This window comes from Pogona vitticeps, chromosome 14, assembly GCF_051106095.1.
Source record: "Pogona vitticeps strain Pit_001003342236 chromosome 14, PviZW2.1, whole genome shotgun sequence".
NCBI lineage: Eukaryota > Metazoa > Chordata > Lepidosauria > Squamata > Agamidae > Pogona > Pogona vitticeps.
This window is the reverse complement of record NC_135796.1, coordinates 17525513-17544057: the sequence shown is the minus strand read 5'-3', so window position 1 is coordinate 17544057 and position 18545 is coordinate 17525513. Positions and strand designations below refer to the sequence as shown.

At 44.6% G+C, this 18545-nt stretch overlaps 3 protein-coding genes across 5 annotated transcripts in view; 1 reads left to right on the top strand and 2 right to left on the bottom strand.

Moving 5' to 3' along the window:
* Positions 1–11206, bottom strand: part of GPN3 (GPN-loop GTPase 3) — a 184093-nt gene extending 172887 nt beyond the window's left edge. Inside the window, exons 1-8 of one of the 2 annotated variants that reach the window (XM_020802682.3) lie at positions 11038–11206; positions 10334–10442; positions 9972–10139; positions 9442–9566; positions 7898–8013; positions 7210–7306; positions 6880–7008; positions 5903–6260 (exon numbers count right to left, since the gene is read on the bottom strand). In XM_020802682.3, the coding sequence (XP_020658341.3) occupies positions 6198–6260; positions 6880–7008; positions 7210–7306; positions 7898–8013; positions 9442–9566; positions 9972–10139; positions 10334–10442; positions 11038–11085 (855 nt within the window). In that variant the 5' untranslated portion in view covers positions 11086–11206 and the 3' untranslated portion in view covers positions 5903–6197. Of the gene's footprint in view, positions 1–5902; positions 6261–6878; positions 7009–7209; positions 7307–7897; positions 8014–9441; positions 9567–9971; positions 10140–10333; positions 10443–11037 lie in introns of those variants that run through there. The other variant, XM_078381776.1, reaches the window with a different exon arrangement.
* On the bottom strand, positions 243–5188 carry ARPC3 (actin related protein 2/3 complex subunit 3). Its single transcript, XM_020802774.3, has 7 exons — positions 4858–5188; positions 2929–3028; positions 2586–2662; positions 2191–2259; positions 1924–2050; positions 929–1023; positions 243–523 (listed from the first exon to the last, which is right to left on the bottom strand). Exons 1-7 carry the CDS (start codon positions 4861–4863, stop codon positions 461–463), a joined length of 537 nt encoding a protein of 178 aa, XP_020658433.1. The 5' UTR covers positions 4864–5188; the 3' UTR covers positions 243–460.
* Positions 11207–12101: 895 nt separating the features above from the next.
* Positions 12102–18243, top strand: DENR (density regulated re-initiation and release factor). Of its 2 annotated transcripts, none has more exons than XM_072983116.2 (8): positions 12102–12301; positions 14127–14241; positions 14806–14825; positions 15318–15402; positions 16205–16288; positions 16491–16607; positions 16716–16855; positions 17438–18243. In XM_072983116.2, exons 2-8 carry the CDS (start codon positions 14136–14138, stop codon positions 17480–17482), a joined length of 597 nt encoding a protein of 198 aa, XP_072839217.2. In that variant the 5' UTR covers positions 12102–12301; positions 14127–14135; the 3' UTR covers positions 17483–18243. The 2 variants fall into 2 exon arrangements, with proteins under 2 accessions (XP_072839217.2, XP_078237904.1); XM_078381778.1 differs by having other exon boundaries at positions 12134–12297.
* The last annotated feature ends 302 nt before the right edge of the window (positions 18244–18545 follow it).

The window sequence follows — 18545 nt, the reverse complement described above, 5'->3', positions numbered from 1 at the left end:
ATTTTCTCATTAAGGGAGCCCCCAGTTTGCTTCAGAGGGTCTCCAGGATACTTCCTAACAGTAGGAAGTAAAACATCGTCAGTCGCAAAGTAGGGATAGACAAGCTGTTGTGCTTCCACGAAGCTAAAAGCAGGTGGTTGCCAACTGCTCCAACCGTTCTTAGTTTAGATGCATTTTTAGACGCCTCTTAGATTATGAGCGGGACAGAACAGCTGTCAGAGGGAAGTAGAGACGAAACAATGTTAGAAACCATTTTTTATTTTCTTCATCCACTCTCCTTGCTGAGCTCCAGCTCAACAAGGTTTACACATGATTTTAAGCTCCACCTTTCCTTCCATTGGAGGCGTTTTTCCCACAGAAACACAATTTTTTCTTTCAATACAAAACTTATATTAAAACAGAGGCAAAATTTTATACATCTGGCACCAAAGTGCTTCGACAAACTATCCTCTTCTTTTCTTCACTGCCCCGGGCCTGACAGGCTCTTGTTCATGAACTGTCGCTTCACAAAACAGGTCCACCACTAGAAGGCAAAAGGAAAAACAAAATATAGAAAATCAACCAAGCAGGCAGGGAGTCCCTTTTTCATTTTCCAGAGCTTGAGAATGTTGCATTTTTGATTAGTTTATACTAGCTAGTGGGCATTCTGGGAATCGTAGTCCAAAAAAGACATCTTCCCCATCTCAGCGTAAATTTACATGAATATACAGAAAGACCACATACTAAAGAAGCAATTTCTTTTTGTGAAACAAGAGAGGCTGTTACATTCCTCAGTTCAAGCTCTGAGACATGCTATCAAGGTATGCTGTCCAATGCCAAATACACAACTTAGAAAATGCTCCTGTTTATTCTGAAGATAAAGGAAGCACTTCCGCAGCTCGATTAGTTTTAAACCCACCCCAACCCCAGGGTGAGATCAACCCCTTACCTTGCTAGGTTTGTCACTCTGGGGATCGAAGACTTTTTCACAAAGCCTGAGGCCGGTTTCTTGTCTCAACTGCTGCAGGTACGCCCTCATCACCTCTTAAAAGAAAGAAGCACAGTCGGCTGAGACCGGAGTTTAGCTCTGCCTCCAACCAAACAATTTTAAATTATTTCCCTTCTGTTCTCTACTAGTGCCTTTTTTAAAAAACGCCCTATGTCTTATTTTGGTAGCTGGCCCTAGGGTTAAGGAGGCAGTGTCCCTTCCCTTCTTTAGAAAGTTTCCTGTATGATAGGGAGAATGTCCTCTGTTGGGGAAAAGTGAATAAATCAATGCTCTGCCTGGCAGAACTCCAAATGAACTGGGACGATACTGCTCCCATTTAGTACACTTCGATCAGTGTCAGACCCAGACGGCTCGTTTTGCGGCCCAATCTGATGGAGGAAGCAGAGCTGTGAGCTGGCTGGATAGCTTACTGGTTTAGGTCTCTGGCAGAGCCAGAGGTTGGGCGGTCGATTCCCCCCACTGGACCAGCCTGGGTAGCTTTGGGTAAACTGCACAATCCCAGGGCACCCCAGAAGACAGGAACAGGAAAGCATTTCAGAGTATTTTTACCTGAAAAGTGTTGCCGTAAGTTAGAACTGACTTGATGGCATGATTATTATATTTTTATTAAGCTGAGCTGCATGTCCTTCTACACACACACAGCTGCTCCTTTTGTGAAAGTGAATGAGCCCAAGACCCACAGGGATGTTTACACCCATATAGATCAGATCATGTGCACGCAATACAGAAGGAAGGGGTGCTTGCAATGAAAATGGACATTGCAGAGAAATGACAGTGGCAGCAGCTTGTGTAGATGCGCCACAAGAAAGGTTCCAACTCTATGCATATTTCTTGAGGATTAGCTTCCCAACAAAACATTTTTTTAAATGGCGTGTTGGTCAATGAACCCATTGATTCAAGTCTGCAGCCCTCACCGAGACACACACACCCCTTACCTTCTTCCTGTTTGTTTGCAGGTCTAGCGTAGAGCGCATTCAGCGGGAATCCCGGCTCTCCGGGGATAGGGAAATTTGTGATTCCTAAGGTATACATTTCTTTTTCTCCTTGGCCTTTGGAATTACACTGGAGGCAAAAAGGAAACGTGAGCTTTAGAAGCAATGGAAGGCAGTGAAAGGATGCCCTGAAAACCATCCCCACGTTAAAAACGGGCAAAAAAATCAACAATAATTTGGAGTCCCAGGCTGAAGGTTTAATGCTCTTACCTTCTGCAGCTTCTTCAAGCACTCTGAAATGTACAGCGTCACATAGATCAGCGTCCTGTCCGCCTCATTCTAATTGCAACGAAAGAAATAAAACCAGTTCATAGGGGAAATTTAAGCTCTCCATCCTAAACCCACCCGTCCATATGCATTCCCTAGTTCACTTGTTCAGCACCCACCCACAGAGACCTGTGCACTGGTCATGTACAACAATTCCCCATCACTGGGAGACTCTGTTTGGAAAGGGCTGAACTCAACTTTCCCCTCGCCTAGTTCTCTCCAAGTGGGGATGATGGAATTTGTAATCCAATATATCTGGAAGGTGTCAGGTTGGAACTCCGCAGTTTCCTTCCTGCAAACCAGAAGCCACGGTGAAAAACAGACCGTGCCACATTTACCTTGATTTCATAATTTTTGAAGAAGACGTTCGCTTTGAAGTAGCAGATGGCTTCATCGATGATGTCCATATCTTTTGCTGCCAAGGAAAGAAGAAGCACGTTCTGTGAGCAAATAATACGGAAGGAAATAAGGGTTTTTAAAACATTCATAGCTCCCGGATCACTCCAGGATGCTTCTGCTTGAGCCCAGCTCAGGTTGAGGGTTTGATTCCCCCACGGCACTTCCGTGGCAAGGGCTGGACTTTTTTAACCTGGGTGAAGCCAAGCACATTTCCGCTTAAATCAATAAATGCAGAAGGATGCCACCAAACGGCTTTTGAGAAAGTCAGGGTTGCAAACTTACTTTCCCGAGGAGCCGGCCCTTTAAACTGACTCTTAATAGGCAACAAAGCCATGTTCCCAATCAGCTTCGTGTCGGGGTCCATCAAGGTAGAATGATAGGCCTGTAAAGAAGAAGGGTCTTTATTTATTTTACAAACAAAAGTTGTAAAGAGTTTAAAATGCAGCCTCTCCTGTTTCCAGTTGTCTCACTATCAGAAGCCAGGCTCACCCCACGTGGCGTGGCTTTCTCCGTGGTGGCCCCTTGGTTTCAGAACTCCCTTCCGTTAGAGACTTCGGTTCTCCTCCCAGCTGTTTTTAGCCATCAGTTAGAAACATACCAGGGAATAAGCATGTGTTTTATTTGTCTTCTGGAGCTGCTAGTTTGCATTACTGTGCGCCGTAGTTCCCCATCAAACACAGGTCATCTAGTCTTTTAGATACTCAGAATCTGACTTTAATACAGTCGTGCCCTGCTTAACGATTACCCCGTATAACGATGAATCCGCTTCACGACAATGTTTTTGCAATCAGTTTTCAATGCATTTCAATGGGCTTTTTTATTTTGCTTAACGACATTTTCGCTCTACAGTGATTTCGCTGGAATGAATTAACATCGTCAAGCGAGGCACCACTGTACCGTATTTTTATGTTGCTCCCGTGAGAAAGGATGGGGTATAAATCAAACCAAGATATACCTTTCCCCTCTTCCTGTGTCCTCAAGCTCAGAGGTCATTATGCCCTTAAGTGTCCTCTGGCTGCTGCTCATGGTAAGAGCACAGTTATAACAGAATGGTAATCCGAGATAATTTCCCCCAAACTTTTTGAATCATTTTCAAGGACATATGATCAGAGACAAGGCTGCAGATCGGAAGGCCTCCATCTTGGTCTCGGGTTGGACAGCCCAGTGAGTTAGGTCTCTGGCTACGAAGCCTGAGGTGGCGGGTTCGAATCCCAACCCCCACTGGGCCTCCCAGGAGAGATGAGCCAGCCTGGATGGCCTTGGGCCAGCGGCACCGTCCCAGGGCACCCCCGGAAGAAGGAGAAACCACTTCTGAGTACAGGGGTGCCTCGCTAGACAGTTACCCTGCATGACAGTTTTTTCGCTAGACATTCGCTTTTTGCGATCGCTATAGCGATTCGCAAAACAGTGATTCCTATGGGGGAATTTCGCTGGACAATGTTTGGTCCCTGCTTCGCAAACCGATTTTCGCTAGATGACGATTTTGACAGCTCCCTCTGCACTCGCAGACAGGTGTTTTCAGGACCTAAGCTTCACAAGACAGCGATTTAAACAGCTGATCGGCGGTTCGCAAAGCGGCTTTCCTATGGCCGATCTTCGCTAGACAACGACGATTCTTCCCCATTGGAATGCATTAAACAGGTTTCAATACATCCTAATGGGGAAATGCTTTTCGCTAGACAATGATTTCGCTAAACAGCGATTTCAGTGGAACGGATTATCATCGTCTAGCGAGGCACCACTGTATATCCTAAAGCAGGGTTTTAAAAAGCTCTCTCCACCAGCGGTGCCCACCCTTGGGTCTCCCCAGATGTTTCTGGACTGCAACTCCCAGAGGTCCCGGCCAGCACAGCGAGGGGAGAAGGCTTCTGGGAGTTGTAGTCCAAATAAGCACCCTCTGGGGCTCCACAGCTCTCCAGCCAAATAAGGAAGTTCCCTTTTCTTCCACCATGGCTGGCCGCCTTTCCCACCTTCTTGTTTGTTTTTTAAAAAAGTCATCATCCTAAGCTTTAGCTGTTGGAAAAAGGCGCTTGCGAGCCCAGCTAGGAAACCAGGAGATTCATGCCAAGCCCTTGCCTTCTCCGCTCCACGGCCTCTACAGTCAAGCTTCCCTGCCTTTTCTCTTAAAAAAAAATAATGCATTCCATTTTTAGCAAGGGAATTAATTGCAACACCCAAACGCAACGCGGGTCTCTTTCCCTTCCCTCTTACCGGCATCTTTTGGGGTGGGGGGGCAGCAATCCAACGGAAATCGGAAGAAAAATCTCCTTCCCAAGCGAGGAAGGCTGAGCAATTTTGCAAATGGCAAAAAAAGAAGCAGCAGCAGCAGCAAAAAAACACTCTTCCTGTTCCACCCAAAATGGGTTGCTGAAACCAGGCAGGAAGTGAGAGCGAGCGGGAGGGCGCTATAGCCGAGAGTGGCCGCCAGGGGGCAGCCGAAGCGAAAGGCGCCCGAAACCGCCCCTTTGATCGGGTTAGCAATTAGAGAATGTGTTGATCACGGTGGGAGCCTGTGCTTGCAAGAGACGACAGGCAGAAGTTCAACAGGCAGTGCTTTTCTGCAGGATGACGACACCCTCCTTTTTTCCCCCTCCCCTAAAGATGCAGTCTTCGGTGCATGGAGGATCTTGCCAGGATTTTGAAACTGCGCCTGTTGAATGGCTGGCTGTAAATTATGCCAGGAAAACGTGGTGGTGGCCGTGGGTGGGTGGAAGCAGCAGCTCTGGGGATATATGCTTGTTTCTTTGGTAAGCAAACCCCGGGGAGGTCACCAGAACTTGCCGGGGAGCAGCTGTTTGAAATCCTAGGAGGCCAACTTTTCTTCAAACTGTACTGCTGTCTGTGGCGGACTACAGCTTCCATCAGCCCCAGCCCATCATGCAGTCACCGAGAATAGCAGCCGAAGCTCTGGTCCTCTGGACTTTCTCCTAGCATCCTCCCCAGTTAGCTAACAGAGCTCAAGGTAACAACATTTTTACCCAAGAAGGGGTGGGTGGGGGGTGCCAGATTGTGGAGAACGATGGGATGCCTGGAGAAGTCTTGTTTGGGCTTAAGTTGCCTAGCACAGCTGGAAGACACAGATTGCAGAACGCTGCCTGAAGCGTATGAATACAGCACCCCTCCCAATCCACAGGATCAGTATCCATGGTCTAAAAAGATTAAAAGAAAAATCCTAGAAATATATATTTCTGAAGTTGAAATTGAGTGGCTTCTGATGAATGAGTGCATGAAGAGTGAAATATTGAGGGACAGTAAATTTAAATAAACACTCTGTATTTATTAATTCCAGCTGTTGAAATGAGCAGACACACACAAATAACACTTTCAAAGAAATATGTTTTCCTTGATGGCACAATAAAGATGTAATTCAATAATTTACTTCTCTGTGGAATCGACCAATTATATACATTAATTCTTTGTGGAGGGGGGAAAAGTCCATAGTTCAATCTCCAGCAGATACATCCATCAGATGGTGCGTTTTAATATACACTGCCTAGAAAAACCTAAGCATTTTTGTTTCATTTTGACAAAACAGACTCCCATGTCTTCATTCATTCATCTACTCGATCTTGGAAATATTCATCAAAAGCTGAAGATTTGTCTTCCTCCATTTCCTATTGGAAAGAACACATATATATACATTTGAGTTTTTCAAGATGATACAATGATCCAAGATTCATAACCCAACTCTGTCCGCAAGGAAAATCATGTTGCAACTGCACTCCTCACCAAAAAATCAAAATCCAAAACAGCAGGTACTCCAGTTTGATAAGAGCTATGATTTTGGTTCATTCATTTAGATCACTCTCTTGTGTGAGTTCAGTTAAGAGATGCATCCCTCGATTGCTGTGGTTGGTAATGTTTTATTTCAAGTCCCTGTTAGAGTAGACCCACTGACTCAATGGGACTTACACAGGAACTGATTTACTGTTCAGTTGAGCCAATGGGTTTACTCTCTAGTTGAGACTAGCAATAGGAAACTGGCCAGTGAAACATTTTTTTCTGAATAGGCACACATAAATTTGCACTATGGGGCAAATCCAGGTTTGCCCCGCATGGCCTTCAATCTGAATGTCTTTGCAAACATTCCATGGGCTTTGTTAAGAGTTCTTTTAAAGGATGCAAGTATAATCCTTTAAAAGAACTCTTAAGAGTTCTTTTAAAGGATTATACTTGCATCCTTTCAACACATAAAACAGCCTTGTCCAAAATGGTGCGTTTGAACTTCCTCACCTTTGGCTCTTTAAATTCCAGATCCTCTCCGTACTGAATGGCGAAATCTATGTGCTGCAGTACAATGTTGATGCTCTCCTCGTCGGAGCGGTCAAAAGGCAGGAAGCGAACCATGCTGTAGTCATCAATCTTTAAAAACAAAGGAAATAAATATAAAGAGAAAGCTTGCAATTAGATGCCGGGACAGTGCACTTAGCCAAACACACATTAATCGCAGATTGCATTTAAAAATCTGCATAAATCTTGATACAACTAAAGTATAATAGTAATCAAAATACACTGAATGATTAAAAACTTTTAAAACTGTCAAAACTCAACAAAAAAACTTACCAAACCACAGATGGCTTTCGTCAGCTTCTTAAACTGTTTGGTTTTGAGTAAATCTGTAGAATCTTCCATTGCAGAATACATGTCAGGATCCAGATACCTAGAAGGAGTTGCATATGATTTAAAATAACGACATGCCTTTACATTGACAGTGTTTTATATTTAAGGCTTCACGTAAACAAAATGCTTCATATTTCTGTATTATCTAACGGATAGTCCAGAGCTATTTTAAAATTGTAATCTACTTTTAACGGCTTTGGCAGAAATGTGATTATCCACATGCGGAAAATAAAAAGGCATGTTTCATGCAGAGAATGTGATAATTTAGAAAAAGTGTTGTTTTTTTTAAAAAAACTAACTCTTTATACTCACTGTTCTTAGCTCCAAATATCTTTTAATAACATAAACCACTGTTGTATAACTGTTTTCAGCGTTAACATTGTCTTTCAAGGATGTAAGCCATCCTTTTTAAGGAGAAAGGAGGGGTAAAAACATTTTAAATAAACATAGTTCCCAGAATCCCTTACTAACTATGCTGGCTGAAGGATTCTGGAGGTTGTAGTCCAAAAATGAATGTTCCAAGGGTTCCCCAACACCCAAGCTAGAAAAATAAACCCAATGGCCGAGCAGGTGAATTTGACCCCTCTCGTACTGTTATCAACACAGAGTGCTGTTCTTCCCGCAGGCTTACTTTTCAATTTCTGCCTTTGCTTTTTTGCTCAGCAAGTCCATCTTCGTCATGATGTTGACCTGGGGAATCTCCAAGGATATCATAGCGCTGAGAGCCGCCATGGCGCCAGAGATGAACTAGGAGGAGGAGAGACAGACGTACCAAAAAAGGGGATGGGAATCAGAGAAGGATCAGGTGCAACGGGCTTTCCAAAATATCACTCTGTATTGGGAAGAAGTGCCCCGGGAACCAAGCAACAACTGCCTTCACAGGTAAACTAATATTCCCTTGGCAGCTTTTCCTGACAAATTGGGTATCATCTCATTGGCATGCCCTTTCCTGGCAAAATTCAAAGAAACAAAACAAAAAAAGACATCCGCGAAAGCTTACATTAAAATATAATAGTCAGTCTTTAAGGTACCATGTTTTTGTCTGCGTTTTGTTTCTTTGGATTTTGCCTGATACGCTTGCACAGACGAACACGGCGACCCCCTCCAAAACGACGTTCTTTTCTGTGTACTAAACCAGCTCCTGTTCCCGTACGTCTGTGGTTCTCCAACCCGGATGTTCTTCGACTAAGACTCCCAGAAGCTTTCGCCACTCCCTGGGGACCCAAGATTGGGACCCACTGCGGTAAGTCACTGGTGGGCAGATGCTATGGACCGTTAGGCTCCATTTTGTCCACCCCCACTTGAATTGAATTGGGGAGGCCCAAGGGTCTGTCATTACAAACAAATCTTTGTATGAGAACCGGGTTCCTGAACGGCTGCTCTTGGATGGCAGAATTCTCCTCTCTGTTGTCCTCCTGTCAGCAGGCAAAGATCTTCAAATTTTGACTGGCTACTGATAAAGGAGTTTTTAAACAGATGGATGCTGCATTGTTTAACTGATGTGTTTTTCCATTGCTTTTAAATTCAATTGTGATTTCCTATTATAATTTGATCAACCATTTTGAGGTTTTAATACTATCGCATTTTGAGGGGAGGGCTCTATCTTCTTAATTTTGTTGAGCGCCCTCTTGAGTCCCATTTTGCAGGGGAAAGATATACAGTGGAGTCTTGACTTGAGAACTTAATCCGTATTGGAAGGCGGTTCTCAAGTCAAAAAGTCTGTAAGTCAAGTCTCCATTGACCTACAGTGCATTGAAAACCGATTAATCCCGTAACAGGCCGTTTTTGTTCCATTTTGGTTTTTTTCTGGTCTGTAAGTCAAATCTCAGTCTGCAAGTCAAACCTAAATTTTGCGGCCAGAGAAGTCTGTAACTCAAAAAGTCTGTAAGTCAAGCCATCTGTAAGTCAAGGGTCCACTGTAAATCAGACAAGCAAGCAAAATCTTGGGAGCTTCAACCTGTATGTTCCCAAGGGAATTTCAGAGTCCAGAGTACAAAGTGCCCGAATATGTTGTAGATATGAAAAAGGAAATACTTTTCCCCTTCTGGCCCCATTAAGGCATGCTTCGTTTTCAAAGTATAACATCCAAAGTAGATACGCTGGAAAGGATTTGACAACAGCAACAACACCTTGCTTAGATGCGTTGCTGCTCTAGGGTTGGTCATTGTAAGATACCTTAAAAGATTCCACCATGAATTGAGAGTCAACGAGAAAGACTCCGCAGACGCGGAATTCCCACTGCTGCAACTGTTCTACGAATTGTTTCATCACTGGCAAATGGGTGTAGAGTTCTATCTGACCTAAAGAACAGACACAAAGGCAGTTGTTTAAAACATCTGGATACTCACTGGCCACTTTCTTGGTGGACTCTTGATTACAGAGTCTAAACACAACAGGAGAAATGAAACACAATGACGACTCAGAGCTCAGCATTTAGGCAGGCCTAAAACTCTCTGGCAGTGTTTGAGAAAGTCAGGTTTGGAAAAATCAGTATTTTGGATTATTACTCCCAGAACGTTGCAAATCAGCACGTCCAGTGACCCACAGAAGCTGGGAGATTCTGAAAAAATAACACTTTCGGTCTCTGAATTGGATCACACCCACACACCCCTGCCCTATCCTGACTGGAATTCTAGGAGCTGCTGTCCGACAGAACCAAGCTATTTCCAACGCTTTAATAAAAACGGCCAACGTTCTTCCCTTACCTGGGCAATCGAAAAGAATATAATCATCTTCCACATGGCCAAGACATTCTTCCAGCCAGTCGAAATTATTCGTGAAGTATTCCATGCAGAAAATCAGGCCCCCGTTGGGGCCAAACCTGAGAGAATCGTCTTCCATGACGTCGTCCACTTCAATTAACTCCCGGATATCTGGAGCAAAGAGAGGAAATGATGGGCTTGCTTGAAATAAGATTGACAGCCAGCACCCCTTGCCTTACCGGATCCAGTAAAGGTCTGGATGACGATGCCCATCACGGCCAACCCATCTGGCCACGGGCGGGGGGGGGTTGTGGATGCTTGTTTTTAATCCCCCCCCCCTTTGAAACCTCCTCTCCCAGGTTCACCTGCCATGACGTCGTAGTCGAAGTGCTCTGCGGCTGGATCGAGGTTCACCACCTGGACCGAGCGGTTCAGGACTTCGCAGTGCTGGAGCATCGTGGCGCAGTACGTGCTCTGGAATCCAAACGTCACAGCGTTAAAAACCAACAAAGAGGCATTCCCCCACAGAGTCGCTGGGACCCCAATTCATATTTTGCTACTTTTTGACATCTGGCTGAGTCTTTAAAAAATATTTCACCTAGTCTTTTAATTATTAAAGTACAAGAGGAGGAGGATTGGTAGTTTTCCAGTCGCTTATTTTTGCTCCTTCTATTGGTTCGGCTGTTATTTTGTAAATCTGCCACTAAAGAGGGCGAAGACCACAATGGCAAAAAAATATTTATTTATTTAAAATATTTTTTTTACCCCACCTTCCTCCTTGGAAAGGACCCAAGGATAATGAAAGACGATACAGCATTTAAAGTTGAAAACAGTGAAGATACAACTGTGGTTAACGTCATTAAAAGATGACAACAACAACAACCAGCAAATGAATGGGGGCGGAACTATACAACAGTATGCTCCTATACAGTATAATAGTCGAGTCTATGGACCTGCGGAACGGCACGCTACTACAATACGAGTCAAGTTCATCAGGAGCCACTGGCTTTCCCTAATTTAATCTCGAATTTATGCACATCTCACATATGTCCCCCCCCCCACAACTCACCTTTCCACTCCCTGCGGGCCCCATAACTAGCTGGGCATAGCGTGGCATTGCTGCCCCCCTTTTAAGCCCCGCACCCACAAAAACAAAACGGACGAGGGTAGCTTGGCCCAGCGGGGCACCCGTCGCCCTCGCGTTCTTTGGTCCCTCCTGACTTCGCTCTATGGTTTTTACGTCACGTCCGCCGCTACGGCCAACCCCAGAGCCCAACGCGAGGCCGCTTTGGAGGCTTCCATTAACCCTTGAGTTGCTGCAGGCGAGGCTGTTTGGGGCAAGACTCTGGATAAAAAAAAGGGAAGGAAAAGATGAATTTTAAAAATTATCTTTCAAGCAAAGAATTGAAAGAAAAAAAATGCTAGGTTTGGGGAACTTGAGGAGCCTCAAAGATAACAAAATTTTAATTTAATTATTTTGTCTTTTTATTGTATTTTAAATGTTGTAAGCCGCCCAGAGACCTTTGGGTAGTGTAGGCGGCATATAAGTTAAATAAATAAATAAATAAATAAATAAATAAATAAATAAATAAATAAATAAATAAATAAATAAATTGGTGTCCCGTTCCTAGTGATTAAGAGTGCATTAGATTTGCGCTTTTGGACTACAACACCCAGAATTCCTCGGGCCGCAAAAATGAATTCTGGGAGTTGTAAAAAAGAAAAACTTACAAATCTGCACCTCTTGTTTTATATACTTCTTCTGTAAATATCCGAAAATAGGAAACACAGTCCAAATAGGCAAAACCACAAAAGCATTGCCTGCTATCATATTAGCAGATACAAGATGATGATGATGATGATGATGATGATGATGATGATGATGATGATGAGCCTCGTTTCCAGCAACAGGCTAACAGGGCCGTGCGAATTCTAGGAGGAAGGAGCGCCGGGGGGGGGGCTTTGGCTGGGTTCTCCCCCTCCCTCCCCCTCTCCTCTCCCCCCCTCGCCCCCCGCCCGGTGCAATCCGGAGGCGGTGCCTTTTTTTTGCATTTGGTGACAGCCCGCAAGAGCTTCTACGGCGGCCCGGGTGGCTCAATCCCCTCCGCGCCCCGCCCCGCCCTTCCCCGGGAGGGGGAGCCTCCCTCGGAGAACTCTCGCGAGAAAGGCGGCCGGTCTCGCGGTCTTTCCCGGCCCAGCCTGCTTGCCGCTGGGCAGCCGCTCCGCCGCTGGGCTTGCATGCGCCCCCGAAGGAGGAGGAGAGGAAGGAGAAGAGGAGGAGGAGGAGGAGGAGGACCCGCCGCCCCCGCCGCCCCCTCCCACCGGCGCCGTGGGTAAGAGACCCCTGGGGCCCCCCTCACCCTCTCCCTTCCGCCTGCCTGGGACGGGGAAGGGGGGGGAGACTCCCTCCAGGCTGCCTCCCTCCCTCCCTCCCTCTCCCGCCCCCCACCCCACGGCCTGGGCCCCGGGCTCTCTGCCTCTCCTCCTCCTCCTCCTCCTCCCTCCAAAGTTGGCCCCTGGAGCCTCGCCAGCGTTTGGCCTCTTGAGGGTGCCCCCCCCAGCCTTTGGGTGGGGCGCTCCCCCAATGGGTTCCCCCCCCAACCCACCAACCCACCTGCCCCCCCCTCCACACATACACACGCCCAGCCCTGACCTCACCTGACCTGAAAGGTGGGGAGCCTGCCTGCTGGCAAAGAAATGGGCCGGGGGGGTGGGGGGGGAGAGAGAGAGCTTCTCACAAGGCAGGTTGGTTGCTTGGGTAAAAAAAGGGGGGGGGAGTGAATATTTTAAAACCTTACAGACACAGACACTCTCTCTTTCTCTTTCTCATTCACACAATCACACCCCTGCCTGCCTGCCTGCCTGCCTGCCTGCCTGCCTGCCTGCCTGCCTGCCTGCCTGCCTGCCTGTCTGTCTATCTATCTATCTATCTATCTATCTATCTATCTATCTATCTATCTATCTATCTATCTATCTAATCTTCTATTTTGCATCTCAGAGGGCTCGACCTCTTTCTGGTTTCCCAGTGGCCTTCAATGAATGTCTCCTCCCTTGTTCACAGTTCTTTTATTTATTCTATTTCTATCCCACCTATCTGGTCATTGCGACCACTCTTTGCCCTTTGGTGGCCATGTCAGGTCTTGGGCACAGGGGGATCCCCGCCTTTCAGGGGTTCCCTGAAAGCCCAGAACAGCCCTTCTCGCTCCACCCTTAAGCCTTCAGGGGGGTGGGTGGTCTCATTGCTCCTCGCCCGCCTTTTGGAGATCAGCCAGCCAGCTGCCCCTGCTGTGGATGTCCGGGATTTTCATACACGCTGCTCCAGATCTTGGAAAAAAACGACTCTACCCGGCGTATCCCTGCCCATGCAGTCTTTGGGGGTGCTGGACGTGGTCGGGCAAAACGAGTCATAAGATCTTTGCCACTCACGTTCGCTTCTCAGTCCCCGATCTGCTCTCTGCCCTGTTCTCCTGGTCGCAAGCCCGGAGCGTCCTTTTGCCACTTCTAGAATCTCCTCTCCAGGAGGGGAGATACACCCCTCAATCCTCAGATACACCATATCAGAATCTAAGAGTTTTGCCTACTTTGTTTACCTCAGGCATCATAAGTGTGAGAGGTTCTGCAATTCACATGCAGAGAATTAAGCTCTGCAATTTCAAACCAGTCTGATGGTTGCACTTATTTGTGCTGCAAAATAGCACGGCCCATTGGGTTACTGGAACCAGTTTCTGTTACAGACCAAGTTTCCCATTACTCTTTTTCTTCCAGGCGCCAGTTAAAAACACATGTATTTGTGTAAATTCCCAGGCTCGGCAAGTGCTCCCCTTGTCTTCTGTTGCTTCGGGTTGTTTTCATTTCTTTCCATTGAATTTGAGTGGATAGTTGTAGTTTATCATTTTATATATTTCTGGTTTTGATATCTGCGCCTGGTGACTTTAACATGTGTTTTATGAACTGTTATGAACTGTTCTGTGTTCCTGTGAGGGAGGGGTGATATAGGAAGGAAATTAAGAATGACACGTCACTGCAACAAATTTACTGGCACATCGGTAGCCTCAGGGGTTTTTTTTGGGGCGGCGGCGGTGCTTTCTCTGACCTCCATGGATTTCCAGAGTTGATTTTTTTTTGCACTGAATTTCTCTGCTTGTGTGTGTGTTCTAGGCTTGTGAGATGGCGATGGATGCGGCCGAGCACACGGTCCTAGATTGTAAAGGAGATCAAAAGTGGAATGCGAGGCCGGATGTGGACTATCCCCTCCGAGTTCTGTACTGTGGAGGTAAGTATGGGAGGAGAGTGAGAGAGGGGCTCTTTAAAAAGGCCTAGGGTGTAGTATGGTAGAAAGTCTGTCTTCTATTCAGACAACTCTTTGTGGGCGTGTGCAAGAACAGGCAAGAATGTCATTTATTGGAGGGAAAGGGAGTGGTTTTCCCCCAGATTTAACCTTCTATTCATGTGGCTAAACTTGAAGTGGTTTGTACTTTATGCAGGTTTCTGCCACAATATTTCATTTTAAGTATTTTACTGCTGGCAGCCATTTTTGGAAGTTAAAGACTCCTCACTTTGTCCTGCACCCGTTGCCAGGTTCCACATGACAAGGGATCCCAACGGATCCCCATGAACCTTTGGGGGATGGGATGGAAATTGGAATTTTTTTAATTTCCAAACATTGCCATGGCTGACGAGGTCATCAGCCTTATGTAACATACATGACGCACCAGGATTTCAGCGCCTGTGTTATAAATGTTTGTTTAAAAAGATGTTTTCATATATGAAGATACAGAAAAAAAAATATCATGTTCTTAATCTGAAAAACCCACCTTTTTTCTCCTTCCTTTTCCAGTCTGCTCATTGCCAACTGAGGTGAGTTAATTTTCCTTTGCACATAAAGAACCGGCAGATCTGGGGGGAGAGGGGTTAGTTCAACCTGTGCTCAAGAGTAGTGGATTTCCATTCTTAGGGAGTCTCCTGCATAAGGGAATGTGGGGTTCCCACATTTGTAGTGGGGCTAAGTCCTTTCTGCCACCTTGGACTGGATTAAAACTGAGTCTCATTTCTGTTGTCATCATCCTTTACGGCAGCCATTCTCAAATTTTTATTTAATTATTTGATAAATAAATATGATATGAATGTAGCCCCCTTCAAATATGCTGGGGGGGTATGTGACTCCTGTTGAGAATGGCTGCTTTAGGGCCTTGTTATATGGACGTTCGTTTATTAATTGTTCAAGAAGGGTTAACCAAATCAGACCCTTCTAGATCTTTTTAAGCTATAACCCCTCATCTTATTGTACCTAACTATTGCCAAGTTTGTATGAGTGTAAGCCGTACAGTTTTTTTCCTCTTTCTTTCCCAGTACTGCGAATATATGCCCGATGTGGCAAAATGCAGACAATGGCTAGAGAAGAATTTTCCAAACGAGTTTGCAAAACTTACTGTAGGTAAGGAATACTTGCTGGTGGTGATTTTTAACTAACTCGAGATTTGGGCTGTAATCCTGTGCACATTTGCCTGCATAGAAGCCCCATTGATTTTAGTGGGATGTATACTCTTGATTAAGCCTGCACAGGACTGCGGTGTGAGGGAGAAGAAAGTAAATCTGGTGGTTCAGAGAGGATGCAAGGTTTGCTGCGGAGATTTTAAGACTATGCGATGGAGGCATTTACTACCAGTAAACTAACTTTGACTTGAATTGAGGGTCTCTTTATGTAACTGTTCTAGGAGTGATAAATGTCATGTAGAGCAGTAAAAGTGTGGCAGTAACTACACAACATACCATATTTTTCGCACCATAAGACACACTTTTTTCCCACAAAACAGGGAGGGTGGAAAGTCTGTGCGTCTTATGGAGCGAAGAAAACAGATTATATTTTCCTGTTTTCTTCTCCTAAAAAATTGGTGCGTATGGTGCAAAAAATACGGTACTTCCATTCACAATGGTCCTTTTCACTTCCAATATAAATTACACCTGGATTTTTCATACATTCCTCTTCAGTCCCACAATTCTTTGCTTTGATAAAAAAAAACACATCCTGGGACTTGTCTATCAAACAACTTCCTTCCCCATTATAATTACTTAGCATGGTGTATATCTGAATAAGCTTAGGTGTAGTTGCTGTATTTAAAAAAGGTATCCTGTTGATCTGGGTGGCATTCTGTCTTCCTGAGAGTGATTTGGTTATATATGTCCCTGTTTTGCCTTAAATACATTTATATCTTAAATACGTTTATATCCCAACTCAGAAAATTCTCCTAAACAAGAATCTGGCGTTGGAGAAGGTCAAGGAACGACGGGTGAAGAAGAAGAGAAGAAAAAGCAAAAGAGAGGCAAGGTCTAAATGGCTGCTTATTTATGGATTGGATGTTGTAAAAACAAACCAGTAACACGGTGGGATTTTAAGGACAGCTGAGGTCAGCTGTTTTGTTTCGAAGCAGAACATAGCAAGAAATCTGATACGCTCTGAAGCCAAGGAATGAGGCGATTAGCAATGTGTGTTTTTTTGTCGCATTTTTAATTCTGTTCCCCCAGGTGGAAGAGGTCAGATAAAACAGAAGAAGAAGACGGTCCCTCAGAAAGTTACGATAGCAAAAATCCCGAGAGCAAAGAAGAAATACGTCACGAGAGTGTGTGGGCTCGCAACTTTTGGTGAGCGAAAAAAAAGAGGCTTTGCTCTCCTTGAGGTTTCCAGACGTCGCTCTTTGATCAGCAAATGGTTTCATCCTTGTGTGTTTGTTTGTTTGTTTGCTCCAACAGAAATAGATCTTAAGGAAGCACAAAGATTCTTTGCTCAGAAGTTCTCCTGCGGTGCCTCGGTAACAGGAGAGGATGAAATCATCATTCAGGGGGACTTCACAGACGACATTATTGACGTCATTCAGGAAAAATGGCCGGAGGTAGGTTGTATACCCTGTTTTTTTGAGGTGTGTATGTTAGATTTCTGTGTATTTCACTTCTAGTCTTGTTCAATTACTAGTCAGTGTGAGCTGCGGTTTAATAACAACACACTTCAAGCAATGCGACGGCATTGTGAGGCAAGGAGAGGAGCTGAGTGGGGAAGCGCATTGAGTTTCATTTAGGTTTTTTTTTGTCTTGAACCACTAGGATATCTACACAAGCTTTTGTAAGAGACTTTTCAATTTCCTAGTAGCAATTAGCTTTATTGTGTGGATTATTATAAATTCATATCATGGAGAAGGGATTGTCCTTTTGACTTAGCTACTTTCTCTGCGTCATTTATTTATTTTGTTCAACTTCTCCTGTCCATCTGGCCTGCAGCCACTATAATACTATATTCCAGTCCTTTAATCACATTATAAATAACCATCTTCTTGTTTATCCTCCCCCCCCCGCACCCTGGTTTCTTTTCAGATGGTTTAATTTGCAAGTTCCAGTTCTTTTATGTGTGGTTCTGTGTTTTTATAGCTTCGTGGTGGTTACGTCTTGTAAAACTGAATGATATGATTTGTGTGTTGCAGGTGGATGATGACAGCATCGAAGATCTGGGAGAAGTCAAAAAGTGAAACCGCCGTGTTGTAAAAACAGAAACGAAACCCTGCCTTTTAACCAACAAACAGGTTCTAGTTGTTGTAGCCGAACTAAGGCTTTCATGGTGTGCGTTTGCCTGCCAGCAGAACTGTTAAAGGGCACCCTTACTGTTGGCATTTTCACTGTTCTGTATTGGCTGCTTATTTTCTGTTTGTGATTTTTGCCAAAGTTAAAACTTAAGGGGAAGTGGGACGATCATGCTTCTGCATGAAGTAGAGATTTAATTAAATAAAGATGTTGCTGCTCCTCACAAAGTGTTTCCTTATTTTGTTCCTCAAAAGGAGACAGAAGATTTGAAACGAGTGATGCCCTTGTATGGCACAAACTCCTGGAAATTAAAATACGCGTTGCACGCAAACTTTTGAATGGATTTATTGCAGTACAACCTTCACCATACTACAGATAAACAGAGCAGGTGGGGACGAGGGAGATGCTTGCTTCCTTTAATATTCTAGCACAATTGTCCTTTTTAGAATTTGGAAAAAAAATTCTGTTTCAAAATTATTGATGTTTTGTCCCCGCATGATCTTCAAGAAGATTTTAGCTCTCACAAATGCAGAGTGGTTGTTAAAAATAGATTCGTCTGTGTTGGTCCATTAAGGATTTAGCAGTCCAGAATCACTCCTGTGTCAGATAATACATTTTTTAGTTATTTTGAAGAGTTAGAAGCAACTGACATTCTGTGACTTTTGAAAATGGGTAATTTTGAGAGTATAATAAACTTAAGTATACCAAATTCTTGTGCCTTTGTTATGGTTTTGTTTTAGCAGAATGGGGGGGTATTAGGATCTGAATTTTTCTTGGCATGGAGTTTGAGGATAGTTCTGGGTTTTTTGTACATTATATACACCTTTTTGACTGAGAATTCTGAAAACACCTTCATTGGATCTTCAGCTGCTCCATGGACAAGAATCTGTGTTCATACAAAAGCAGACCTAATTCTCCATTGTAAACTTTTCCTAGTGAAAAGAATGTGAATTCATAGATGTGCACATTTTACATTTTCTGTGCTCTGCCAGTTGTTTTATTTCAGGATTC

Bases quoted from the DNA above. Each gene is read 5' to 3' on its own strand.
- ARPC3 (XM_020802774.3), bottom strand. The intron at 1,024-1,923 runs GTAAGGGGTGTG...CTTTCTTTTAAG, and splicing joins TGCAAACAAACAGGAAGAAG to AGGTGATGAGGGCGTACCTG. The intron at 524-928 runs GTAAGGGGTTGA...TTTGCCTTCTAG, and splicing joins AGAGTGACAAACCTAGCAAG to TGGTGGACCTGTTTTGTGAA.
- DENR (XM_072983116.2), top strand. From the start codon at position 14,136: ATGGCGATGGATGCGGCCGAGCACACGGTCCTAGATTGTAAAGGAGAT. The intron at 16,289-16,490 runs GCAAGGTCTAAA...CTGTTCCCCCAG, and splicing joins GAAGAAAAAGCAAAAGAGAG to GTGGAAGAGGTCAGATAAAA. The intron at 16,608-16,715 runs GTGAGCGAAAAA...TTGCTCCAACAG, and splicing joins GTGTGGGCTCGCAACTTTTG to AAATAGATCTTAAGGAAGCA.